Source organism: Branchiostoma lanceolatum, chromosome 8 (assembly GCF_035083965.1).
Source record: "Branchiostoma lanceolatum isolate klBraLanc5 chromosome 8, klBraLanc5.hap2, whole genome shotgun sequence".
In the NCBI taxonomy this organism is placed as follows: domain Eukaryota; kingdom Metazoa; phylum Chordata; class Leptocardii; order Amphioxiformes; family Branchiostomatidae; genus Branchiostoma; species Branchiostoma lanceolatum.
In genome coordinates, this window is record NC_089729.1 from 9,928,093 (window position 1) to 9,955,838 (window position 27,746).

The 27,746-nt window shown below is 44.7% G+C and overlaps 1 protein-coding gene across 7 annotated transcripts in view; it reads left to right on the forward strand.

The window, feature by feature from the left end:
* The window catches only part of LOC136439628 (uncharacterized), a 47,703-nt gene extending 24,498 nt beyond the window's left edge, over positions 1 to 23,205 (forward strand). For all 7 annotated transcript variants that reach the window (XM_066435082.1, XM_066435086.1, XM_066435083.1 and 4 more), the window contains 36 exons: positions 1,519 to 1,610; positions 1,993 to 2,099; positions 2,213 to 2,385; positions 2,731 to 2,920; positions 3,221 to 3,363; positions 3,864 to 4,038; positions 4,384 to 4,535; positions 5,159 to 5,321; positions 6,137 to 6,309; positions 6,649 to 6,872; positions 7,232 to 7,415; positions 7,866 to 8,046; positions 8,560 to 8,693; positions 8,954 to 9,153; positions 9,645 to 9,744; positions 10,347 to 10,625; positions 11,139 to 11,468; positions 11,811 to 11,999; positions 12,361 to 12,443; positions 12,554 to 12,647; positions 13,088 to 13,282; positions 13,622 to 13,704; positions 13,846 to 13,939; positions 14,195 to 14,340; positions 14,654 to 14,822; positions 15,197 to 15,363; positions 15,615 to 15,747; positions 16,658 to 16,776; positions 17,175 to 17,346; positions 17,742 to 17,866; positions 18,240 to 18,408; positions 19,182 to 19,357; positions 19,859 to 20,003; positions 20,233 to 20,529; positions 21,024 to 21,103; positions 21,483 to 23,205. In XM_066435082.1, coding sequence (XP_066291179.1) covers positions 1,519 to 1,610; positions 1,993 to 2,099; positions 2,213 to 2,385; positions 2,731 to 2,920; positions 3,221 to 3,363; positions 3,864 to 4,038; positions 4,384 to 4,535; positions 5,159 to 5,321; positions 6,137 to 6,309; positions 6,649 to 6,872; positions 7,232 to 7,415; positions 7,866 to 8,046; positions 8,560 to 8,693; positions 8,954 to 9,153; positions 9,645 to 9,744; positions 10,347 to 10,625; positions 11,139 to 11,468; positions 11,811 to 11,999; positions 12,361 to 12,443; positions 12,554 to 12,647; positions 13,088 to 13,282; positions 13,622 to 13,704; positions 13,846 to 13,939; positions 14,195 to 14,340; positions 14,654 to 14,822; positions 15,197 to 15,363; positions 15,615 to 15,747; positions 16,658 to 16,776; positions 17,175 to 17,346; positions 17,742 to 17,866; positions 18,240 to 18,408; positions 19,182 to 19,357; positions 19,859 to 20,003; positions 20,233 to 20,529; positions 21,024 to 21,103; positions 21,483 to 21,674 — 5,828 coding nt within the window. In that variant the 3' untranslated portion in view covers positions 21,675 to 23,205. The remainder of the gene's footprint in view (positions 1 to 1,518; positions 1,611 to 1,992; positions 2,100 to 2,212; positions 2,386 to 2,730; positions 2,921 to 3,220; positions 3,364 to 3,863; positions 4,039 to 4,383; positions 4,536 to 5,158; positions 5,322 to 6,136; positions 6,310 to 6,648; positions 6,873 to 7,231; positions 7,416 to 7,865; positions 8,047 to 8,559; positions 8,694 to 8,953; positions 9,154 to 9,644; positions 9,745 to 10,346; positions 10,626 to 11,138; positions 11,469 to 11,810; positions 12,000 to 12,360; positions 12,444 to 12,553; positions 12,648 to 13,087; positions 13,283 to 13,621; positions 13,705 to 13,845; positions 13,940 to 14,194; positions 14,341 to 14,653; positions 14,823 to 15,196; positions 15,364 to 15,614; positions 15,748 to 16,657; positions 16,777 to 17,174; positions 17,347 to 17,741; positions 17,867 to 18,239; positions 18,409 to 19,181; positions 19,358 to 19,858; positions 20,004 to 20,232; positions 20,530 to 21,023; positions 21,104 to 21,482) is intronic.
* The last annotated feature ends 4,541 nt before the right edge of the window (positions 23,206 to 27,746 follow it).

Consider the following 27,746-nt stretch of genomic DNA (forward strand, 5'->3'; position numbering starts at 1 on the left):
GTAACCGTTGGTCTCTTCAACACGTATCACATTACGACCCCAACCTGTGTCAAGATCAGACGATTGTTACCTCCATGGAAAAAGGAGGTATCGTTTTTGGCCTGTCTGTGTACGTGCTTCTGGGTTTACGTGTTTGCTTCATTGTGTTTCTGGATATTTGTGGTCAGCGTAACTCCAGAACCTCTGAATGGATTGTGGTGATATTTAGTACGTGGGTAGGTCTTGGAAATACGAGGGTCAAGTTCCCGTAGCCGGTGTGTGACCTTGATACTGCAGCAAAACGTCCGGTTTTTGTATTTTTTGTCCTGGACGTGCTATGGTCTTGATTTTTGTGACAGATAGCTTTTGATTTAAAGAATACTCTTCAAGCAGAGGTTGGTGGGGAAGATTGTAACCTTTTTATCCTGTACCCCGTTTTCTGCCTACTCTCCCCACCGTGGGATAAAAAGATCCTTCCTTACTGCTCTCCAAGCAGAGGTTGGTGGGGACCTTTTTATCCCACGGTGGGGAGAGCAGACAGAAAACGAGACACAGGATAAAAAGGTCACAATCTTCCCCACCAACCTCTGCTTGGAGAGTAGTAAGGAAGAAGTGGTGTATGTTTGGCCTCCCCTGGCAGATTGTATTTAACAGTTGCGACCCACGAGAGCCTTGGTCACCTCAGCAGTCGTCACCTGCACACCCACGCGGGTGAGGAGAAGGACCCTCAACTAAGAGCTTTTTGACAGGCGAAGCATTGTTTGAGATAAGAAAATGCGACTTGATAATACTATTTGCTTGCATTCCTCGTGTTCTGTGACTTTTACATGGCGATTCCAGTGGGTCTTCAACTCTTTGGCAACCATGTAAATCACGACTGAGTAAAACTTAGCAGATATGGGATATACAGCTGGCAATGGGTGTAGCACCAAGCAGCGAACAAAACCCTATGGACAGAAATATGCATGAAATGGTGGCTCCCTCGGCTACACAGATATGAGGCAGTATGTAGAAGATGATGATTATCAACATTCGTACATCTCTGTTGAGTAAAGAGCAGTTTTTTTAAACTTTCTGTCTAACTGCGCGAAGTAGCGTTACCCAAGTAAACATACATTCTACACGTGATGTTGTGCTGGGCCACTGAGTTACAAAAAAATTTGAAACTGTTCCAGGGCCAGGGCGTCAAGTGGTATTGAGTGTTCTGTGTCCCCCTCTATATTGCTAATCGGGTCACTGTTTGCAATTTCAGCACCAATCAAGTCGATTCTACCTAGGAAATACACATGCGTGTCGAGATTTCACAATGGGCTATTGATATACATTGTCATTATTGTATACTATACTATACTATACCTTACTATTATCATTATTTCATTTCCATGTATACTTGCAATTAGCCTTCGGGCATGAATATGCAATAAAGTTATTATGATCATTATTGATTTTTTGTCCTTACTAGAGTCGAGGACACATTGGTAGTGCTTGAGTTTTCGCACATTTCAGTCAGTGGTGAGTACCATGTCCTTCCTTCCCCAGGCTCTCCTCCGGACCTGGGTGCACAGTCGTCCGACCCGGCCGTAGACACCGCCCTGCTGCCCAGCCTGACCGGAGACAGCTCCCAGCAACAGGTCGGTGTGACAACCTCTGACAAATCTCCCGTTGTTGAGTCTAGTCCTCTCGACTGAAAGGAAGGGTTGTTCAACAGGCGTATATCTCGTTACGGTTGTTTTGTCTCTGTGTACTGTTCAGAACACGGCTGAATATGAACATGACTTTTAGATGTAACGGACTGCTGATGGCTTTGATCAAGCTTGTAGACGTACAAGAAACTGGAACCAATCGTCTAAGAAAAAAAAAGGATACTACTGGCGTTAGATTTCCTTTCTTTTGCATGTGCGTCATTTTTCAAATTAGATTACTTGAGATAATTCACGAAAATTCATGCAAATGTCCCGATCTTGTGATCACAATAATCTTGAAACGTCCTCTTGCTATTCTTTTCCGGAACAGGTCTGCAATGTCCGTGGTGTTGGTCTGCAGAACTACGACCCCAAAAGGGAGACGTGCTGCGGAGAGAAACTGTTTGATGGCGCCGAAGACGATATTTATTGCCGAAGGTGAGATGCTAAGTCTTTTTATCATAGACCATGTCTCTTCTTCTTTGAAATCTCTGGTCTCTGGTGGCCAGATGTAGAAAATATGAGTAACGGTTGTGCCGTCTGTTGTCCAGATGTCGTGACGTGTCCTTCGTGGAGCCGAAGAGCGGGACGGCGCGCCGTTGCTGTGGCAACACGCCCTTCAACCCAGAATCCAGCGCGTGTTGCGGGGAGGAGGTGTTCAACCCTCTGACGCAGGTGTGCTGCGACAACAGGGTGTATCCTGGGAAAACTTGTCCACGATTCGGTAAGTCAGGGTGGACCTCGCGACGGCAAAGGGCGCAGGATCAAGCAAATAAAGATGGCAAACAGTAATCTTTTAATAGCTGATATCTGCCTCAGACATACAATCCTTAACTTTCACGGAGACTGAAGGGTAGGCATTCTGAGTAAGTGGCAGATTTTTTCTAAAGATAGAGTGTAAATGGTTAGTTTTCTAAGAAAGTGCTGTTTGCCTTTGCAAGTGGTTGGTTGCTGCGATTGAAAACCTGCCAGGCCGAATATCATCATGACATGTTGTAGATGTGACAAGGGCGCCTCCTAACGCTTATTGGCAGCACTCCAACTGACAGCGACCCGTTCTGTTATCCAGCTGCTGCCGTTGGCCGTCTGGACACTGCAGGCTTCCAGAACCAGCCTCTTGCCAACCGTCTGGGCGGCACCAAGGCTCAAGTGGGGATGTGCAAGGTCAACAACATTAACGTGGCGTTCGACGAGAACAGGCAGCTGTGCTGTGAGAACCAGCTGTTCGACGGAGCCACCAGGCGCACACACAACTGCAGGTACGTAAAGTGGGAGTTTCTCAGAGTGGAAACCGCCGAGAGCTCGAGACCGCTCAGTGTCCACATTTGAGAGATCTGTCGGTCTTCGAATGTCCTTCAATGGTCTTAATGGAAGTTCGATGAATTTAATCCTTTATCAAGTAAGTTTCACCTGGTTGATTTGATACAGACTGAAAAACGTCAAGCCAACAGTTATTTGCCAGATGCCACACTTGGTAGACCGTGCAAAAATAATGCATTGTATTTTATGTATTGTAATGTTCAACCGTGCGAAATCTCAACACTCCTGTGGTTTCCCAGGACGTGTGGTGGGATTCCCTTCGTGGAGATCATTAATGCAGACCCGGCCCAGCGGTGCTGCGGAGCCGCGCCCTTTAACCCCAACACGCACACCTGCTGTGACGAGGACAGGGTGGTCCCCGGACAGGACTGCTACCAGGCTGGTAAGGCTTCATTGGGGGAATACAACAGAAGGAAGATTTTAAGATACGAATCTATACTATCCTTCAATATAAAAGAAATCCCTCCATATATATATTATGGCAAAAACACTCCGATGTATATTTGTGTATCAACAGATTCTAGATAGGATGGATTCGTGTCTTAAATGATGTAATTTCATTTTTATTTGCAAACTCATGCCCGAAGGATAATTGCAAGGCATCACACAAATATGATGACGTAAAAGGGAAATAAATGTCTAGTCAATAGATTTATCCGACGTTATTATTGGGGGCTTTGATTTCTTCTTTGCATAAGTAAGAAGAGCACTATTTTAGTTTATGGTCGTTAACAATCACCTGTATAGTTCTATGACTAATATTGACGTAACTTCTTTCAACAGCAATGCAAATAATGGAAATAGACACAGCGATCACTGTTCAGCTTTATCTATATCCTCGCATTATGATGCACTGAATACGTGTGTTGCACTGACCAACAGTTGACCAGCCGGACGTGGGAGTCCTCCAGCCACCAGGCGGGAGCGTGGGAGGTACCAAGGCGGAGGTAGGGATGTGTAAGGTCGGCAACATCAACGTGGCGTTTGACGAGAACCGACAACTGTGCTGTGAGAACCAGCTCTTCGACAACGCCAACCGCAGGACCCACCAGTGCAGGTAGGCTTCAGAACTGCTGTCAATAACTGTCCATGTTTCACCGTCACTGGTTCCAAAATCATATCGTGGTGCTACAAAGGACAGTAACCGCAAGTAGGCTTTGTTAACTTTTGCACTTATGAAAGGTAAGCTCGGAGATTTTATGAATTTTGCATCGTTGTGATGTGAGTTATGTTTAATGGGCATCATGTGCTGCGATAAGCAAGTGCAAATGTTTGTAGTTTCTATCTTTTTTGATGGTCGGATGTTTTATATCCCTCAGCAAAAGTCGTGCCAGAAATAGTACAGAGATGGTGAGGAAAAGTGCATGTTTCATGTCAATTTCTAACCACTGTTATCCTACAGGACATGTGCAGGAATCCCCTTCGTGGAGCCCATCGGAATAGACCCGCACAAGAGGTGCTGCGGCGCGAACCCGTTCAACCCCAGCACGCAGACGTGCTGCGACGGCGGACAGGTCATCTTCGGGCAGGATTGCTTCGCAGGCTTACGGGAAGGTATGTTTTCACCGGGCACTTCGTAAAAAATACCAGGTTTTATACATGACGACGAAAGCTGATGGTTATTGTTCAGCACCAAGGACAGGTATTATGATAGGTGGATCTCGAAGACAGAGAGTTGTTAAAATGCCAAAAATTATTAGTTCTTGAATTATTTCCCCATAGCTTGTAGAAAGACGTATATGCAAGCTGTTCAGCACCAAGGACAGTCATGTACAGAGGCAGATAGCGAAAGACATAAAGCTTCTCTTTCTTGAACACTGCGATTCCTTTCGCTACCAAAACGGTACTAATATTTGTAAACCTATGGATGGCAGTTCAGCACCAAGGGCAGGCCATAGGTAGATGTCGAAGGGCTGAAAACCAAAGGATCGCAGGGCTCGAAAAAAAAAAGCCCATAGAAAGTTCTAGAAATATTTCCCCTGTAGATTGTAGAAAGACGTATGTGTTAAATGTTCAGCACAAAGGACAGGCGTGTACATTAGGCAGGTCTCGAACGACATAAAGCCCCTCTTTCTTGAAAATAAAATGTTGCCTGCAGCTACCTAATATAGGTATGTGTAAGTCAATGGTAACTAAGAAGTTGTTGATTGCTATTTGGTGTTTTGTATGTTTTCCAGCTACCGGATCCGTGTATGTGGCCGACGTGAACCAGCTGGGCGGCACCAAGGCGAAGGTGGGCATGTGTAAGGTGGCGAACATCAACGTCGCCTACGACCCTAGGAGACAGATCTGCTGCGAGAACCGCATCTTCGACGGACCCGAGGAACAGACAGACTGCAGGTACGTGTGGTGAATTCGAAGACCTCACCGATAACAGGTATCACATCAGCTGCGGGCACATTTGTTGAGAGCACATTCGATTCGGATGCTGTTTTAGCTGGCACGGGTGTCCCTGTGGTGTAGTGGTCTGCGCTTCTGTCACTTACCACATCTGGTTTAAATCATTTGGAACCGGAAGGCCCGAGTTCGTGCCCGGGTAGGACACCTCTGGACAAGAGGCGCATTGAGTCATACCAAGGACTTTATGAAAATGGTACATACTTTTGAAACAGTATGGAAGTTAAACGCACTCCACTGCCAGTGGACTAGCCCCCTGCTGCAGTGATTGTACCACAGTGTGGCCCAGGGCTATGAAACGGAGATGGGCACCGCCCTATACACCTTATGGTGTGGGAGGACTAACTTTAGCTGGCACGACAGGATGATGGGTAACAATGTCCACAGGTGGTAAAATAGGGCCACTTTACATCTGTATCTGATTATGTACCAATAAAGGAGATAGACCACAGGTCTGTTTTGGGCAGTTCTGACCAAGCAACCAGAGAGTGCACATCTATTCATTCCTACACATTCATGTGCTCTTTCAAGTATTCAGATATTCATCAATACCTTTGCGCCTTTTACCACTCATCATATTTGCATATTTGACGACCAAGTTACAGCCGAGCGTTGGTGTTACGTTAGTACTTGTTAGTACCTGAAACATAGTTTAATTGAGGTTTTTCGGTAACATAATGACATGTTGTCGACATAAAATGCTGAATCCCCCTTGGTGGTGTATCCATTAAAATCTCGGTTTGGTTTTCTCTACCCAGAACTTGCGGTGGGGACCCGTTCGTGGAGCCGAGGGGAACGGACCCGGCCAGTCGCTGCTGTGGACTCCAGCAGTACCGCCCTAACGAACAAGTCTGCTGCCAAGGCCAGCTCCTTCCCTTCGGAACGGAGTGTTTCGGGGGCCTGTCGGGCGGTGGCAGCCAGTTCGGATTTGGTGAGTAGTTTCTTTGAATGTGAGTCACGATAGCGGTGATATAGCTTGACGACAATAAATTTCATGTAGTTTAACTTTACTTGTAAATAGGTAATTTCAAGACACTTGTATAATACGACGCAGAAACAAATCAACAAACTCAGTTTGGTGGGTTAAACTGAAAGTCACTTGTTGACAGACGAAATGTGCTGAACCCTGCGAATAAACTCCAAGCTTTCAAAATCTTCAATTACCTTAACTGTTATAGCTATATCATTACATCCTAATCAAATATGGTGATGTAAGATATGTGAGTGCATTTCGCCTGTGGGTGATTTTACTTCAACAAAATATTCGCAGTGTCTGGACAGGACCCGACCTCCATTAACGCCGGAGCTGCCCAGCCGCCCTTCCTCCCGAGCGGTCCCAACTTCTTCCGGCCAGCCCAACCAGTCCAGCCCGGTGTGTTCGGGCAGTTCGGAGGGACCAAGGCTGACGTAGGGATGTGCCGAATCCAGCTGGGCGGAGGGAACGCTGTGAACATACGCTACGACCCGACCAGGCAGATCTGCTGTGAGAATCAGGTACATCTATTCAATCACCCGTCTGACCGATTACGAAAGTCATCCAGGTGCTTGAGTAATTTTTGTATTGTGCACTTCAGGGGAATATTTTGGTATCATGATGTTTCTCTGACTATGATGCTTCATAGGTCAATGTACTGTAAAGAATCCAGAGCAATGACGCATGTTTTCGCGAAACGTCATTGTCCCCCTAGCCTATCTCTATAAACTAAACTAAAGCCAGTTGTAGACAATAACAGTAAGGGCCAGAAGATGACCTTACTTGTTGATGCAAACAGGAGAAATATCTCACGATTGAATTGACTAGTTTGTTTTCTGCTTTGTCGTCTAATAGTTGTGGTTGATATTTCACCCTTCAGATATTCGAAGGCACCATGGACACAGTGAACTGCAGAAAGTGTGGCACTACACCGTTTGTGGAGCCGGTGGGAATAGACCCGGCCAAGAGGTGCTGTGGGCAGGTCCCCTTCAACCCCACCACTCACGTCTGCTGCGATGGCTCAGTGGTGCCGGGGCAGCAGTGCTACGGTGGCTTGGAGGAAGGTATGCAGGTGTAATTCAACATCTTGAATTGTGACGACTTATTCCACTTAACAATCATTATGCCAAGTAATGTTGAGTTTCTTGGAAAGTATTTTGCCATTTCTTTCGTTTGCAAAATAACGACATTTAAAGATCATATAAAAATATTGCAGGTATTACAGCTCCTTACACCCCATTCCACTAGGGCGGCGACCTCGCTGCGACCGCGCTTTGCTCAAGTGATTTGACAGAACGCTTATCGCATTTCATTGATGAAAAAAACTGAATCTTTTTACGCTTTGTGTGTTGTGTTTTCAGTCATACTTTAACAATTTGAATGATATTGCAATTATGACATAAATGGTTAGACATATGCATTTTAGGTCGCAGCGAGATCGCAGCGTAATCGCCCTCTGGCGAAATGGGGGCCTAACGTATGTGTTCATGATTCATTACTTCGTACGTTTCTAGCAACCGGCACGACCGACATCATCCCCGGGCCTCAGATCCCAACCACCCAGCAGGGTAACAAGGCGCAGACGGAGGGGTGCCGTGTCCGCGGGGTGGGCGATCTCCGCTACGACCCCAACACGCACATCTGCTGCGGGGACCAGATCATGAGAGGCCCCACCAGCAGCTCCATATGTATGAGGTACGGGAAAACATTGAATATGTAATAAATGTTTAAAGAAAAACACAGATACTACTTGTCAAATGCCCCATATTACAATAGACTTGTTTCGTCTGTAGCTAGCGGACTGGAATGGTGCCATACACATAGTGTGTAAAACGCTGTCTTTTCAGTACTTTCTCAATTAGATTTACTGGTCTATGTATTGGGCAACTGCTGTGGATTTGTATGATCAGCTAAACAGACACGGATCTATTAGGACTTTAAACATGCAATCTTTATCTTTGTTATATTTTGTTTGACACTTACATCTTCTCTCATCACTTCAATGAAAAGTGGCCATGACTTCAGTTGTTTTTACGAATAAATAAAGAAACAAAAGTACTGTACTCTTCCTTGGTTAGGAAACTTAGAGTAAAATAACAAAGCCGGTATCCCGGTAAGTTGAGAAAGCTTCATTTGAGGGGCTTGCAACAGCGAAAATCGTATGTATTTCGTGGATTTCATACTTAATATCTCTTTGACATGCTCCAGGTGTGGTAACACAATCTTCGTCCAGCCCATGGGGATAACAGCGGACCGTTGCTGTGCAGGAGAGGCCTTCAACCCCGACTCGGAAAGCTGCTGCGATGGAGTGGTCTTCCAGGGATTGCGCTGTCCACAAGCAGGTAAAAGCAATAATCCACAGACTTTGTAAGTAAGGGAGTCAGATTGACATTTGAACTGTTTGCCTTTGATATAGCAAAGGTTACAACTTGTCGCCAACGGACTGATCCTAGTCGTCCTTCATATCAAATGTTAAAGCTCTTTTCAAAATATGGATGAAACATTTTGTATTCGGGTTCTTGTTTTCCTGAGGGTGTGTCTACTTTCCCATGTCAGCCTATTAGTTTTCACGTTGACGTTTTCTTTGACCTCTTCCTTACAGCTACTGGTCAAAGCACCGCCGCTATCGGCCCGTCCATCGGTCTGAAGGCGGAGGTGGGGTACTGTCAGGTGGACGGACGCAGCCAGCCCTTCGACCCCAGTCGGAAGATCTGCTGCGGGAACCAGTTATACGACGGCACCGTCAACACCCTTAACTGCCGCATCTGCGGAACCGAGTTCTTTGTCGAGTCACCCAACGAGGTAAGTGAGCTGGGGAGTTCGGACAAAAAAACTGATGCCATATGATAAGAAGGGCACAATCTTCTCCAACAACCTACGTTTGGAGAGTATGAAACTATTTCTCTACGCAAATTCATACATAACTAAAATCTGTCATGCATTGAGAATGTACAGAATATAGAATATAAAGAACACAGCACTTCACCTAATACGACAAGCGAACTGAACATTACATTAGCATAATGTGGGGTTTTACTGGTATCTCTACATTATGTAGCATGTGATAACCTCAGTCCAACAAATCAAGACATGTTAGATTCTTTGTGCAACTGCTGTGCTTTATCATATACCGCATTTTAATCAAATACCATCGTAATCCTAGGCTCAGGCCATGATTGGTTGGAGACCTCAACAAAGTACAAGTAATTAAGCACCCATCGTAAAATATATGTAGGTAAATCTCTGGACATGGACGCTCGTTTTACCTAATAAAACGTTCCTATCTTGCCCAGGTTGCTGCCAGGTGCTGTGGGCCGCAGAGATTTAACCCCGAAACACAAGTATGCTGTGACGGCATCGTGACGGGAGGGCGGACATGTCCCAACGTTGTCGGTAAGAATTTTGATCTGTCGTCATTTCTCGTTGCGATTCGGCATCAGCTGTTCTTTAAACGTACCTACGCAAACTTCAGTTGCGGGCAGTTTTTAACAGGATTAATGTTTGGATCAATAAGAAATACGTCTGGGCTGATTTACGTAGGGTAAAATCATCCAACATTGTAGTCCTCTAACTAATGGCTTAGGAGTCAAGCAAACGCATCAAGCAGCAATGTTCCAGACAAGACACAGACGTCATACGCTGAATTGGACTACAATTTGTAATTTTAGGACAATTTGCAGCTAAGAACAGTTCTTCATTATCATTATTAGTATTGATGATAACTTCATTGCAGTTTCATGCCCCAGGGCAAGCAAAGCAAAACAGTGGTAAACGACAAGTATGAAAGACATAAATGAATTAGAGAAAGGATAGGGGGAAATAAGAGCTACTCTGAATATATTTCTATCTAAGCTATTTATTTGAAGGGGTTGACTTCTTTTCTGCATGCAATGCAGATAGATTGTTCAAGGTTTTGATACATATTATGTTTATCACCGGGATGTGGAAAGCTTGGGGTAACTTTGGAGATTATCAACTACTGACGTGTTCTCTAGGTCCCGACTTTGCCTCCCTGGACCAGTCTGCCATCGTGGGTCTGTGCGACGTGAACGGCTATCCGCAGAGCTACAACCCGTCCACCCACATCTGCTGCCGCGACGGTATTCACGAGGGGCCGACCCGCGACTCCATCTGCCGAACCTGCGGCAGCACCACCTTCGTGCAGCGGAGAGGCGTGCCCATGATGTGCTGCGGGAACTCTCCGTACGACCCCAGGTCCAGCACCTGCTGCAATGGGAGAGTTTCGCAAGGATCTAGCTGCAAGCACAGCCAGGGTAAAAACCAACTTTGTTTTAAATAAACGGGTTGTCATATGTCGAGAGAAAAGCTATTGGTGACAAATGCTTTATGAAGAATTAAACTGTTCTAGAACTCAAAGAAATCTACTCACCGGAACTGCGCGTTAAAAAAATCAAGTGTCTAAAGAGATGGGGTCAGAAAGCTGAGGAAGACTGAGAGAACCAGTTGAAAATTCCAACGAGTAAATTTACCTGCGTTGGGGAACAGTCTAATTCTTCATGATGTATTCTACCAACTCAGATGAAATTTTCTCCTTCAAATGCTGTTTAATCCAAATTTGCAAGCGGGAACAAAATTGTAACGGTTTTTGAACCGGTCCATTCTGTGCTCATATCTTGGACCGGGTCAGAAACCCCACGAATTGTTCGCTAAAAGATCTGTTTGAAGATCACTTATTTCTGATGTGTTACCTGCACAGTAACATTATCTACACATCCACAGTCATGTAGTAAGTAATTCACAACTTTCATCTGTTGCCTTCGCCACAGGAGGATCCCCATTCGACGTGAACGTTGGGACGGCCCAGTACGTCAATCCCGGAGAAACAGTGACGTTGACGTGCACGTATTCTCCTGCGTCACAAAAGGCGGATGCCATCACCTGGTCCAAGGGGAACAACCGCAAGTCCGACGCAGTCTTACACAGCGTGTACGGACCGAGGGGGTACGGAGACTTCGCCGGGCGTGTCTCCCTGATAGACCAAGCGTCCCTGTCGATCAAGGACGTGCGCCCGGAGGATACAGGGAAGTACACGTGTGCTGTGCAGGTCGGGAAGTCCAGAGTGTCGGGAAGTCTGCAGCTGTTCGTCTCCAGTCAACGTGAGTAGCAAGGATTTTCCGGAACTTATTCAGTGGAATTCAAGGCTTTGATATCTATGACTATGTATTACATGTGTATTTTGTGACGGTTCCGACATGTTAAGACGTAATAGATTTTTCAACAATTTTCCATGATGTCTATAATTCAAAGTCTACAAAATGATATCATCTCTTCTTCAGATGATTTCCGGAACTTGTTCAGTGGAAGTCATATCTATGACTATTCATTTAGTACATGTGTATTGTTTGATGGTTCCGACCTGTTGAAACGTTGACGTATTAGATTTTTCAACAATTTTCCATGATATCAAAGTCTACAAAATGATATCATCTCTTCTTCAGGCCAGAGCTCGGAGTCCGGCTGCCTGGTTGAGAACCGAGTGTACCGTGACCAGGAGAGGTTCCGCCACCCGAGCCAGTCCTGCATGAACTGTGTGTGCCAGGGCAGGGAGGTGTCCTGTCAGCCCAAACAGTGTCCCCCCGCCACCTGCCCCAACCCCAGGAAGGACGAATGCTGTCAGACCTGCAACGGTGAGATTAAGCAAAAGTCTATTTTGCAAAATGTTTTATAGACGTTTTTATTTGATTCATTGGCTCGACTGACATGTAGACAATGCTGCCCAACTACCCACCGGTTGTAAGCATTGTTATTTGTATTATGTCATGTTATGTCATTGTATTACGATGATGATGATGATTAAGGTAATTTCGTATCCTTACATTTTTTATCAATAGTCTAATTGAAGAAAAATTCCATAAGAGGTCCAAATTTGCGTTCCTCGCACACTTTTCTTAATGTGCTTCTCAGATATGTTGTAGAAACTTTACACATCTTATCAAGGCAATTTCTAAAGGGACGCCATTTCTAACGTTGACATGTTTCTCACCATAGGTTGCAGCTTTAGCGGCGAGGACTACAACAACGGAGACCAGTTCCAGCATTCGTCCAACCCATGCAGGACGTGCCATTGTATGGTAAGAGTCGCTTTCAATGTACATAATCATTTTAAAGCAACATTCGTTGATTTTTCGCGAATGTTTTGTTCTTGTTGGCTTTGAAAGTTTGACGTTGCTTTCTTTTACAGAACGGCCATGTGCGCTGTATGGCCACAACCTGTCCCACACCGAAGTGTCCGAACGCTGTGACCCAACCGGGACAGTGTTGTCCGCAGTGCCCAGGTAACCAACATAAGAAAAGTAGCTATATTAGTTATCTATTCAGCTACTTGCAGTAGGATGCCATGGAGCCCGCCTTACCTTGGGCATCAGAGTGTCAGCCTACTGCGCATGCTGCTTTGTGTACTGACGAATGGCGTTCAGTCGTCATTCTCCTAGTGGTCTCCTGCTTACATCCTCTTCCGACTTTGCCCATATCCATCACCTACTGGTTTGTTGATGGTAAAAGTCTACAACCACCAGTGACTGGTGACTGGTAACTAGCAACCAATAACTCCCTGCCTGGTTCAGTAGTAGAATCTTCAACAGTTGAGCTATTCAGAGTCCGATGGGAAACCTATAACGTCCTACATGCAGGGTTTTCAGGAGTGTCATGTCTATTGAGACTGACATTAGAAATTGACAAGATTGCCCCCGTTAAAGCGAGTTCCTATGTTGTGCAGGTGCACCAGCAGGCGGAGACTCAGGTTGCATTTACGAGGGAAGTACCTACTCTGCCGGACAGCAGTTCAATGACCCCAGGGACACGTGCAGGCTGTGCAACTGCCAAAACGGCGCCGTGAACTGTCGTAGGAGACCATGTCCTGCTGCTAACTGCCCCTACCCCGTCATCAGGGACTGCTGCAGGGCTTGTGACGGTACGTCATCGACAGGCTGCTCCCGATTCGTCTTTAATATGAAGTTTTGGCTCTTGTGAAGGTGTTCGTACATTCGACATTAAGTCAGCAAATATCCATAGTGAAATGTATATTGTGAAATACTGAACTATTTCGTAGTTGAATAAACAGACGACAATTTTTGGTTATTTTTGTACCGTCTTGCAAAAACCCTCCCAAGTGTGAATATATTGTGATAGTTGAATCCAGTAAATGTATCGTAAGCAAAGCATCATGTACGCTACAGCTTCTGTTCATGATACATTTTCGGATGGGTTAGATTCACTGCCTGTCTCACCTCTGGTATTTCTATATTGACAGATTGCAGTGTCGACGGCCAACAATACAGGAACGGAGAGGAGTTCGCCGATCCACGAGACGAATGTCTGACGTGTCAATGCTCAGTAAGTAAAGGAATTCGGTTATGGTGCAGTTACACATACAAAACATGAATGACTGCGAAAGAATCAAATGAATTTGTGAAAAAAAGGCATTTCTAATAGCTTTAACAAAGGATTCTTTTATTTTTGCAACTTGTCTTGTAGAACGGGCACGTGGTATGCAATCGCAGAGAGTGTCCCGACACGACCTGTGCGAACGCCATAACACGCGCTGGAGAATGCTGCCCTGTCTGTGAAGGTATGTGCTGGATTTGATCTTCTTGGCAGGAGTATACTGATCTATATAACGTTGTATGGTTCCTGAAATACGTTAGAAGCAAGACAAACCTTGACGGCAATACCTTACATTTACATTACATTTACATACATATTTTTCAACAAATAGCTCCGTGTTGCTTGCCAATTGCTTCGTCAACAGCATCTTTGGTACCTCCGTCATTCTGACAAATAGAATCAGTCTTCAACAACGTACTACCGATTGCTCTCGCTATAGGTTCTACCGTGCCGGATGCCCTAACACCGCGCCCAACCGCACCCACCGGACTCTCTGGATACGCCGTTGATGCCAAGACCATCTCTGTGCAGTGGCGACCGCCTCCAAACACATTAGGTCTTCGTGGCTACAGAGTCTTTTACCAGGTATGGGGATTCCTTTTCAGCTGTTCATTTCATAAGCTCTCGCGATGTATTGTGACTACAATAATGAACATGTTACAATTTAATTGATACCAAGATGGATGGCATCTCAAGTTGAAAATTCAATGCGTCTCATCGGCAATTTCCTTACATGTTATTGATTTGACACAATGATGACTCAAATCGATGTAGTCATCTTACAATGAATTAAGATGTTAGCAATTGTATGCACAATGTAGCAATAGGCCTATGTCTAGAAAGCTGCAAACCATTGTTAGAATAAACTTTGAACTTTGGTCACCTGCTATCATCACAGAAAATCGGAGATTCTGATCCACAATCCACGGACACGGAGTCCAGAGATCTGTCCTACAACATCCGGGGTGTTGAGCCGTTCACGGACTACCAGATCTGGGTGACGTCATATGGCATCGGTGGGGAGAGCGAGAGGAGCAACAAGATCGTCGTTAGGACGTCTGAACGGAGTAAGTTGCATTGATGTTCGCTAGCAATGGCTTGGAGAGACAGTATTGAATGTACCTGTATATAAGTGGTTTACAACGTTGGTAAAAGTCGTCTGAATCATGTAGGTAACAACGTCACCCAGGATAACCCTCAGGATGAGGGATCACATATTTCCTAAATTACGTAATTGTATTAAGTTATAGCAAACATTACATATGTCTTTGCATAAGAGAAGTAATTGGCATTGACCATCAGCGTGGCTGTTCTTCAGAAAGCGACAAAACAGTCATTCGTAATCAAACTTGATTACGAATCCGATCTCTGTATCTGTATAGCCAGTATAACCGCCATTCGGCGTAACACACGAGCTCTGACCATCCCCTTCCCTTTAAAGCTGCACTGGCACCGCAAGACGTCACAGCAACTGCCGTGGACTCACAGAGCGTCTTGGTCGAGTGGCGCCACCCAGTGCCTTCCTCCCCAACTGCACGTATCACTGGATACCGTATCCTCTACAAGCAGGCGAGCGAGAGCGACGATCAGTACCAGGACGTAGGACTTGTGAGTTTAACGTTTGCCAAGTATTTTTATATATCACCTGAAATGGCCCCACAAGCTATTTTCCTTTTCCACATTCGCTGCTCCATACTCCAGTGACTTGAGAGAACATGATAAAAAGCTTTTACGTAGCTTCCTCTGATGTCGTTACTACTTTTGTTCAAGTTCTCCTTATTACAGTAGTTTCATATTTCGAGAGGACCGTTTTTACCATGCAGTTTCTAGCATCTTTTCAATTGATTCCTCTTCCACAGTCAACTACAGACACGTCGTTCACAATACGCGGACTGAACCCCTACACGGAGTATGACGTCATTGTCGCCACTGCTAGTGAAGGTGGAGACGAGGCCCGGAGTATGCCCGTCAGAGTACGCACGGCCGAAGGAAGTAAGTCAACAGTCATTGCTTTAGTTGTCTTGGTATATTCAGTACAAGAGCTTATAAGTACTTATAAGTTTATGCCAAAGGCTTTCAAGCACAATCCATGCGAAGTTGAACACATAGGATGCAGCAAGCTGTGACTGCCTGATAAGGCCCCCGTCACAAATCAGGAATTGAGCTCCAAATGGGGATTTTCGGTCGAAGCACGGCCGACGCCCTGTCGATTACGCGGACTTCGGGCGATTTTTAGAAATCAAAGTTGATCGAAATATTGGCCTTTCACGCAGGTTAGTCGATTCTGACTTCGTCCATGTCCATGTCCAAGAGATGGTACATGTACCATCTCATGGGGGACTTTTAGTTTTTAGTGTTCGACGGACGTCACCCGAGATTTCAATTGGAAAATACGGTCGACGCTCGGGCGATTTTGAAATTCGGGTAGCTTCGGGCGATCTACAAATTCGGCCGACGCTCGCATAAATTGTGACGCCGGCTTAAGAATAGCAGTTATACGTAGCTCCGAAAAAAATGTTTAAAATTTTAAAGTATGTGCTGGGCAATTTTAACAGCTCTTGCTATGTAAAGTAAAGCAGCACCTGAGCGTAGGTGCCAGGTAATCATTCTATTGACCAGCTAGAGAACGACTTAGCAACATGAAGGTTAGACATCCAGGTAATTAAATAAGATACTCAATATAAAATTTGATCAAGCAAATGGATACGTTTTGTTAACAAACAGACGTTTCAGATAGAATGCGCTGCCTCTGGTAAGTGACAGTCACTGACGAAAGATAGTGGATGCTGTCTGAAACGTTTAACCGTTTACGAAATGTATCCAGTCGCTTGAGTAACTGTTGAATATTGAGCATCATGCTGTGTAGTTCTTGAACTAACGGAACATGTCTGACATCACAAAGCGCCTGGACCTGTGGGTGAACTGACGGGAGAGGCTGACGGAGACACCTCCATCAAGGTGTCCTGGCAACCCCCGACTGTGGTCAACGGAGTCCTGCAAGGATACCGCATCTACTATCAGGTAGGTTCCCCCCTCGCCCCCCCCCCCCAAAAAAAAACAAGAGAAGCCAACCCCATCTAGTCTAAATATAGTACTAGTATTTGAATTAGCCCCCTGTTACAATAAAAACAATCACTGTCATTATCACCCATATGTTTCCTATGTCTCTACCACATGTTTTCTATGTCCAATTCCACGTACTTGCAATTAGCCTTCGCTGATTGGGCACAAACCTGGAAAAATAAACTCCTTCTGTATCTAGTAGCTTTGAAGATGGCGGCGTTGCTCACGTTGGAGTCTTTGAAATTGAAGTTTTGGGAAAGTTACGGACGACAATTCCTTGAGAAATTACTTAGTAACAGTATATGTTACATTAGGATTCGCACAATACTGAAGAATGTTTCCGCTTCTTCTCTTAGCGCATCGGAGACAGAGACTTTGAGGAAGTCGAAGTGAGCGACCCAAGAGAGACGTCATACTTGTTGACCGATCTGAGAAGCAACGCGCGGTACCGGATCTGGATGATCGCCTTCAACGGGGCGGTGGACGGTCTGAAGAGCCAGGAGATAATCGTCAATACCGGAGGCGAATGTACGCTTTTCTCCTCTTAATAGTAGAAACTAACATTTGTAGTATTTCTACCCACTGTGCATGTTTGAATCTAAACAGTGGACGAACTACATGTATGTGTCAGGGCCTAGTCGCATTCGTCGTAGTGGATGTGTTTAAAAAAATTCAACTGTTTTGTGACGGAAAGGGTTGTGGTGGATTCTTGTCAACGGTCGGTTATTTTATAACCTCTCTGAAAATCGTTCGCCAAAAATCGTATGGTCAACTTGACTGCGCTTTATTTTGGATGACAACATTTTCTGATAAGATTACACATGGTTTCTACGACTGTGGCAAGAAATTCTCATCTTACAAATATCTTGATCCGTTGATTTGTTACTGGCCCAACCTGGTTAAAACTTTGATTCTTCTTTTAGACCCTCAAGTTCCCGGAGTCCCACTGGGTGTTCGGGTCTTCCCGGAGGACCCCACGACCATCCGGGTGCAGTGGCAGGCTCCTTCGTTAGGGGGCACACTGTCAGGGTACAGAATACACTACCAGGTAAGAAGTGCCGGCATTTTTCTTGTGTTTTAAATTCCAAACGTTTAGCTTAATCATTGGTCTTGAAGTGTACGAATGGTGAGATCCGTAAACATCACACTCATGTAGATGGCGATTGGTAATAGACGCTTCATTTGTTGTGAGACTGTCAACAGTGTCCAAAAAACAAGAATAGGATTGTTTTTTTCTTTCTAGGGAGAAAAATAATGACGATTTAAATTGTCTTCTCATATTTGAGATTGTCATATGGTTCCATCGATGGTGGTTCACAAAGTCAAACCCTTACCAACAAGCTTTCGGTCGGCCGTTTGGGCCTTCTCGAGTTGAATATATATATGCTTTCCTGTATGTAAACGTGTTTCTACTTTGCCAGGTTGATGGAGATTCGCTGATATCTACCGTGGAAGCCGGACCGAACGCCCGATCCCAGACCATCACCGGACTGCAGCCCGGCACCACCTATAACGTGTGGGTGGTGGCGTACTCCTCAGCCGGGGTCGGCAGGAGGAGCCAGAGAATATCCATCACCACGCAGGAGATAGGTCTGTACACTTTGGAATTATAGTTAAACTGTCTCTGACTTTGGAAAAGTATTTCACGTCTTACTATATTGCAAATGTAAGGAGTAAAGCGGCAGAGAATATCTGTCACCACACAAGAGATTGGTCTGTAAACTTTGTCTAGTACATTTGAATTAACCTCCATTAACATTAATCCGTCGGGTTACATAAATCCGCCACTTTGAAAAACAATGTGTTTGAGGGATCTCTAGTGCAGCTTCCCCCAGGTATGCACAGTCTAGATATCCAGGCGTGCATTATACTGAGGGACATTGGGTTGGAGATCTGTTTGGACATATCTTTTCAGGGTGGCGGAATTATGTATCCTGGTGGAATTATGTTAGTATTTGTTATAGTTAAACTGTCTCTGTTTTCGGAAAAGTTGTTCACGTCTTACTATATATGACAATGGGTAAAGCGCATACAATATAGTAGATTGTCACCATTAAATGGTGTGTCATTTACCGAAAGTTATTTGTTACACAAATTATCAATGGATTGTTTTAGAGTTTTCCATAATATATAACTTTAAACTTCAAATGAATGCATACAGATAGAAAGATAGAAATGCAGCTAATCGCATTTATTTGCCCAATGTCGAACTCGAGATTGGTGTGTGATGTGATACTTTATAAATCTTTACTAGTATGAAAGCTCATCTGCACATGTGTTGGTACATTCCATGATATAAGTTTGGTACTTTACTCCAGCACAAGCAAATTCTTTGCTGAGTTTCTTGCATTTTTCTCCCTCAGCTACTGACGAAGCCCCCGGTCCACCCCGAAACGTGCGCATGGGCATCGTGAACCCGACGTCGGTGCAGCTGGACTGGGTGGCGCCCATCCCCGGCGGGTACGACATCTCCGAGCCGGTCAAGGGCTACAGGATCCTGTACCAGCGCGTCGGCGTCCGCGTCATCGGAGAAATCGAGGTCTGTATATCTGCCATTTCCTCTATTCTGTCCTCAGCACTGTGCTATCCACATAAAGCCATATTCGTCAGGTCTAGCAGTGTGTGAGATCTTTGTCCATGGGGATTGTAGTCAGTGTCATCGGCACCTTGTCGTATATAGACTCGTATTATATTTATTATTATTCACCAAACACCTTAAATGTCTTGCAGATTTGCATTGGCTATGTATTACGGTTGAAATATGTCAATGATATGTAATGTTGACCTGCAACTAGGGATCCAGCCAGTGTTATGAATGACATGTTTTCAGTTTGCAAAGAAAAGAGACGGAATGCAATATACAGTCAAACCTGTCTTTAGCAGCCACTCAAGGGACTAAGAAAAAATGGTTGCTAAGGACAGGTGGTTGCTCTGGACATGGTGGGCCCAACTATGTAAAATGGACGGGACTGTTTTAACTTGATTGCCTACGAAAGGTGGTTGCTCGACCAGGTTTTACTGTACTCCTTGTGTTCCCCAGGTCGACTCGTCGGTTCTATCGTACACCCTGACCGGACTGAACCCTAACGCGGAGTACACCATCTGGATACAGGCCTTCACAGAAACAACAGACGGACGGAGGAGCGAGGCCCTCCAGCTGCCACGGAGAGAATCCGTTGAAGAAGGTGATACAGCATAGAAACACCCATATAAAAGACGTTCGATTATTAGCAAATGACCTTAATCCAGCAAGCTGGGATTTGTTATTTATCTAACTATTTATTCTATTAGAGATTTATAGAAAGAGATCTGTTACTGTTACTGTGTGACCAAAACGCACTCAAATGTTTGCCATGTGTACTAGAAGTACTCCTTTTTTACAAAGCATTTTGTCACTTGTATTCCTTGCTCCAGTTGCCCTGCCATCTGCACCAATTGGCGTCAGTGCCAACGCACTGGATTCCCGCAGCATACGAGTACAATGGTCCCAACCAGAGGGCGACCCGAGCAGCATCCAGGGGTACCGCGTGCTGTACCGGCGGGCGGGAGACGACAGCATGGTGTCCGCCGAGGTGGGAGCCGACCAGACGGCGTACACCATCAGCAGCCTGTCCAGCGACACGGACTATGAGATACAGGTCCTGGCGTACACAGAATCCGGCGATGGCGACCAGAGCGGCCCCGTTCTGGTCCGGACACCCACAGCGCCAGGTAGGAACATGAAGGGTTGTCTGCCGAAGTTCGTGCACATATCTAAATAGCACAGAAAAACAATCGTATTCCTGATGGAACTAGACAAACCATGTATTATAGGCTCCATATGTTCATACATCTACAACTGTCTTAGGAGGCGAAAAGAATTGAACCGGTACATAGCGATATTGATAGTCTTCACAGTAGATGTATTAAGATACTGCGTTGTTAATATCACTGTAATTATGCTACTGCTTTATCACCATCGAGATCGGTTTGCTATAGCAAAACAAAGCTTTCGGCAATTTCGCTCGCTGTTCATCCATATTGATCGGACAAAAAAATTGACTAAGTTGGAGAAAGTTTCTTTGGTTACAACGCATTTTTGTATTCATGATAACTTTGATTGTCACAATCAGTCAATGTAGGTGAGACTTTTACGGTGATATTATCACCCAAGTCTTGTCATGAAAGTGAAATGATAGAGTGATTTTAACTTTGGTTCTCTTCAGGAACGAGAGAGATTCCAGAAGTAGATTGCTACAAGGACACCGGTGACGACTACCGCGGCACAGCAAGCACAACAGAAAAGGTATGTTGATTTTCTTGCTTCATTTTTCTATTTTTCCTGAATATGAATCCTTTTTAACTTTCCTCCTACTTTATTTAGTCACCAATTTTCATACTTGGTGGTCTAAATATTGCTCAATGTGGTCTACTCAAGGTAAAAGTTACTGAAGCAACTGGATATATTTTGAAAACGGTCAGACGTTTCAGACAGCATCCTCTATTCTTAGCCAGTGACTGAAGAAGAATCTGGAGTTCACCAGGTGTTTAACCCAGAACTCTGACGCTGTCTGAAGCATCAGGTTTCTATCCAGATGCTGGAGTAACTGTTATCTTGCGTATCTTACTACCTGGATGTCAAACCTTCATCAACGTAATGTGATCTAATCTTCGTCGCCCTTCAGGGGGAAGAGTGCGTGTCATGGGGCGCCTCTGACGTCTTCCAGTACGGCGTCAACGAGTTCTCCCAGGGAGAGTTCGGCATCGGAGACCACAACTACTGCCGGAACCCAGACGGAGACATCAAGCCCTGGTGTTACGTCGATCTGAGGGGTACCTACGAGTACTGCGACCTTAAACGATGCGTTAGCGATTAGCAGCGGCGGTTATTCGTTACTTGAATGACAGCCAGGAAAAAGCAAATATTGTATTAAGAAGCCTTTCTACAATTCACGAGATGGAAAAGGTGACAAAAATAAGACTCTAAGTACTTTTATACCATTTTACCTGTTGTTCCGATGTACTTAGACTAAGCATTGTTTTAATGTTTTTCAAACCTGCAAACATTAGCGTTAAGTCTATGTATACCACTTGTGTCTAAAATCAACACTTGTTGACAGAATGGTGCTAAACTACATGTTGATCATGTTTGGACTTTGTCTCGGATGTCCAAGCATCTGCCCTTAACATCATCACGGTTCAAACATTGTCTACATGTAGTACTTCGGATAATGGTGAAAATGGCGGAGGTGCTCGCCGTTTGGATGCGGTCTCTGAAAAAAAATAAATGCAGCTGTTGTTTGTTGGTAGTCAGTACGAGAGTCCAAACGTAAGTTCGCCATTTTTAGACATTGTCCGCTCTCATAAACTTCTTAACCATTGCATTCTCTGAACAGAAGGCTAGTCTTATATAAGTACTAGAACATGTACAAATTTTGTATTCGATATCTTTACATAATACTAGTATATACAAGGGTTTCTCACCCGTTTCATCGGCTGTGTTTGGATACGGGGACCAATGCACTTGTCCCTGCCTCTTTCGGTGTGCTAGACACCTATAATCGTAGGTAACCACATTCTGTTGTATATTGATTATTATAGATATAATTCATAATAGCTGCTTTTATTAACATGGTGTATAAGCTGAAAGCAATTATTGTTTTCCGTAATAATTTGCGGTACGTAATCCTGCATATCTGTGTACGTTCAGGTTCTGTCTGTTTAACAAAAGCAATTGACAAGGAAGCACAATCATGCTTCTTAACTGTGCTTTAATTATCGGATTGTTTACGTATTCCCTTATAATGCCAGTTGTTATTTTCTGTACCACACATTCCCATATATACAGTTCACGGTCATCTTTTAATCTATATATGTTTGTGATTTTGAAAAAAAATTATCATTTATACTATTGATATCTAAATATTTGCTTGCATTTCTGCCATAGAGTAGCGTAGTGCTACTTTGCTCTGCACTAGTTGTGTGGTTTGGTACAATTCTTGTATTTTGTGCGCACTCAAAGAGTGATGTAATTGATTTTGAGAAATTGGCGCCAAATGGATGAGTAGATTTTGTTTTACAGCTGCAGCATTACCGTAGTTCTAAGGCCCGATTTACACAAAGGTTTTCGGAGTTGACTTGGGGCTGTGTGTGAGAGGAGCTTTGGGCTGCTCGAGTGGAGTTTTCCTACTAGAAAACGCTACTTGAGTGGCCTAGGCTTCTCCTTGCATGCACAGTCCTGGGTCGACTAAAACACGTGTGTGTAAATCGGGCCTAAGACTACACTGTTTTTAATCCGCTACAACCATTCTCGAACCATTCCCTCTGTCGGAGATTTTGTAAGATACTCGGAAGAAACATTGGAGTGCTGGATTTGTAATTTCAATAATAAAATACAAGAAAATGCCATCTCCGCTTTGTATTATTTAGTGGTGCTTAAAATTGCCTCTTGTTGCTCTGCAAATACGATCAAAAAGAACTGCATTACCGGAAAACTGAAATATTTGTTTTTCTTTTAATAATAACTTTATTGCAAATTCATGCCAGGAGGCTGGTTTGATGTAACGGAGAAAAGACAAGCAAACAATGGAGCAATGAGAGAAATATAACATGTAATCACCCTAATTCAAAAGCTAACTCTAATTCTTACATTGTTATATTTAATTTTTTTAGACAGTGGAAGACGCAAAATCCCGAGCTTTCCGTTGTGTGTGGGTTATGTGATGTTATGGGGGAGTATTTTTAATATCTGATTAGAACCTTATTCAATATCTGATCTGTGGGTCTATTTGCCTGACTGTAATCTGGGCAGCTACTCGTACACACCCTTGTGTACAAATCAAATAATCTGTACACCGTTTGGGAACTTGGCTAGACGAGGGGCTTTGCACACCTTTATTGTTAGCTATGGACGACAATATGTTTGTTCTGCATATTTGCTTCGGTTCTTCTTGTGCCCCTGACCTGTCACAAGGCAGCCCGAGAAAATTGATCGGCCGACTAGTCTGTGAGCTCTAAATGATATTTTCGGCAATAAGACGCCCGATGTTCTCTCGATCATCGTGTGATTTTCACCAAGCTGAAGCTAGCCCTCGATTGGGCCTTCGATTCACAGCCTTCGTTTCAGCCCTCGATTCGATTTTGCCGCCGATTCAGCCTTCAATAAGAGGGAATAGACAGAACATAGCAACCTATTCAGTTACCGATTCGAAAAACCTAGAATCTAGGCCAGCTCTCTTACAACGAACACAAAAGGCAATACAAGGCTCAACTAGTACCAAACAAGGAGATATTTACTTGCAAATAATGTCGGAAAGGACATGATATCACGAAATCGGCATAAAATAATAGTGACAACTGACAAAGGACACTGGCCCTCGATTCGGCCGTCGATGGGATTTTATCTAGATGTGGCCCATGAACTTGAAATAGTAATTAGGATACGTTGAGATCTAGAGTACTTTATGCAAGTATCTAATTCAACTGGCCGGATTGGATGAACGAGCCACAGGGGGTCTCATCAAGCCCCGGTGAAGCTAGCCCTCGATTCGGGCATCGACTTGCCTGGGAAAGAATGGCTTGCTGGACGGCTTGAAGCGCTTTCTGCTGTTTAGCTAAATGTGGTACATGAATTTGAAATAGTAATTAGGATACATTAGGATCTAAAATACTTTATGGCGCATGGCCGGATTTGATGTACGAGCCACAGGGGGTCTCATCAAGCCCCGGTGAAGCTAGCCCTCGATTCGGGCATCGACTTGCCTGGGAAAGAAAGGCTTGCTGGACGGCTTGTAGCGCTTTTTGCTGTTTATCTTAATGTGGACCATGAATTTGAAATAGTAATTAGGATACATTAGGATCTAGAGTACTTTATGCAAGTATCAAATTCAACTGGCCGGATTGGATGAACGAGCCACAGGGGGTCTCATCAAGCCCTTGTGAAGCTAGCCCTCGATTCGGGCATCGGCTTGCCTGGGAAAGAAAGGCTTGCTGGACGGCTTGTAGCGATTTCTGCTGTTTAGCTAAATGTGGTACATGAATTTGAAATAGTAATTAGGATACATTAGGATCTAAAATACTTTATGGCGCATGGCCGGATTTGATGTACGAGCCACAGGGGGTCTAATCAAGCCCCGGTGAAGCTAGCCCTCGTTTCGGGCATCGACTTGCCTGGGAAAGAAAGGCTTGCTGGACGGCTTGTAGCGCTTTCTGCTGTTTAGCTTAATGTGGACCATGAATTTGAAATAGTAATTAGGATACATTAGGATCTAAAGTACTTTATGCAAGTATCAAATTCAACTGGCCGGATTTGATGAACGAGCCACAGGGGGTCTCATCAAGCCCCTGTGAAGCTAGCCCTCGATTCGGGCATCGACTTGCCTGGGAAAGAAAGGCTTGCTGGATGGCTTGTAGCGCTTTCTGCTGTTTAGCTAAATGTGGTACATGAATTTGAAATAGTAATTAGGATACATTAGGATCTAAAATACTTTATGGCGCATGGCCGGATTTGATGTACGAGCCACAGGGGGTCTCATCAAGCCCCGGTGAAGCTAGCCCTCGATTCGGGCATCGACTTGCCTGGGAAAAAAGGCTTGCTGGACGGCTTGTAGCGATTTCTGCTGTTTATCTAAATGTTGCCCATGAATTTGAAATAGTAATTAGGATACATTAGGATCTAAAATACTTTATGGCGCATGGCCGGATTTGATGTACGAGCCACAGGGGGTCTAATCAAGCCCCGGTGAAGCTAGCCCTCGTTTCGGGCATCGACTTGCCTGGGAAAGAAAGGCTTGCTGGACGGCTTGTAGCGCTTTCTGCTGTTTAGCTTAATGTGGACCATGAATTTGAAATAGTAATTAGGATACATTAGGATCTAAAGTACTTTATGCAAGTATCAAATTCAACTGGCCGGATTTGATGAACGAGCCACAGGGGGTCTCATCAAGCCCCGGTGAAGCTAGCCCTCGATTCGGGCATCGACTTGCCTGGGAAAGAAAGGCTTGCTGGATGGCTTGTAGCGCTTTCTGCTGTTTAGCTAAATGTTGCCCATGAATTTGAAATAGTAATTAGGATACATTAGGATCTAAAATACTTTATGGCGCATGGCCGGATTTGATGTACGAGCCACAGGGGGTCTCATCAAGCCCCGGTGAAGCTAGCCCTCGATTCGGGCATCGACTTGCCTGGGAAAGAAAGGCTTGCTGGACGGCTTGTAGCGCTTTCTGCTGTTTATCTTAATGTGGACCATGAATTTGAAATAGTAATTAGGATACATTAGGATCTAGAGTACTTTATGCAAGTATCAAATTCAACTGGCCGGATTGGATGAACGAGCCACAGGGGGTCTCATCAAGCCCTGGTGAAGCTAGCCCTCGATTCGGGCATCGACTTGCCTGGGAAAAAAAGGCTTGCTGGACGGCTTGTAGCGATTTCTGCTGTTTATCTAAATGTTGCCCATGAATTTGAAATAGTAATTAGGATACATTAGGATCTAAAATACTTTATGGCGCATGGCCGGATTTGATGTACGAGCCACAGGGGGTCTAATCAAGCCTCGGTGAAGCTAGCCCTCGATTCGGGCATCGACTTGCCTGGGAAAGAAAGGCTTGCTGGACGGCTTGTAGCGCTTTCTGCTGTTTAGCTAAATGTTGCCCATGAATTTGAAATAGTAATTAGGATACATTAGGATCTAAAGTACTTTATGCAAGTATCAAATTCAACTGGCCGGATTGGATGAACGAGCCACAGGGGGTCTCATCAAGCCCCGGTGAAGCTAGACCTCGTACATCAAATCCGGCCATGCGCCATAAAGTATTTTAGATCCTAATGTATCCTAATTACTATTTCAAATTCATGTACCACATTTAGCTAAACAGCAGAAAGCGCTACAAGCCGTCCAGCAAGCCTTTCTTTCCCAGGCAAGTCGATGCCCGAATCGAGGGCTAGCTTCACAAGGGCTTGATGAGACCCCCTGTGGCTCGTTCATCCAATCCGGCCAGTTGAATTTGATACTTGCATAAAGTACTTTAGATCCTAATGTATCCTAATTACTATTTCAAATTCATGGGCAACATTTAGCTAAACAGCAGAAAGCGCTACAAGCCGTCCAGCAAGCCTTTCTTTCCCAGGCAAGCCGATGCCCGAAACGAGGGCTAGCTTCACCGGGGCTTGATGAGACCCCCTGTGGCTCGTACATCAAATCCGGCCATGCGCCATAAAGTATTTTAGATCCTAATGTATCCTAATTACTATTTCAAATTCATGGGCCACATTTAGATAAACAGCAGAAATCGCTACAAGCCGTCCAGCAAGCCTTTCTTTCCCAGGCAAGTCGATGCCCGAATCGAGGGCTAGCTTCACCGGGGCTTGATGAGACCCCCTGTGGCTCGTACATCAAATCCGGCCATGCGCCATAAAGTATTTTAGATCCTAATGTATCCTAATTACTATTTCAAATTCATGGGCCACATTTAGATAAACAGCAGAAAGCGCTACAAGCCATCCAGCAAGCCTTTCTTTCCCAGGCAAGTCGATGCCCGAATCGAGGGCTAGCTTCACCGGGGCTTGATGAGACCCCCTGTGGCTCGTACATCAAATCCGGCCATGCGCCATAAAGTATTTTAGATCCTTATGTATCCTAATTACTATTTCAAATTCATGTACCACATTAAGATAAACAGCAGAAATCGCTACAAGCCATCCAGCAAGCCTTTCTTTCCCAGGCAAGCCGATGCCCGAAACGAGGGCTAGCTTCACCGGGGCTTGATGAGACCCCCTGTGGCTCGTACATCAAATCCGGCCATGCGCCATAAAGTATTTTAGATCCTAATGTATCCTAATTACTATTTCAAATTCATGTACCACATTTAGCTAAACAGCAGAAAGCGCTACAAGCCATCCAGCAAGCCTTTCTTTCCCAGGCAAGTCGATGCCCGAATCGAGGGCTAGCT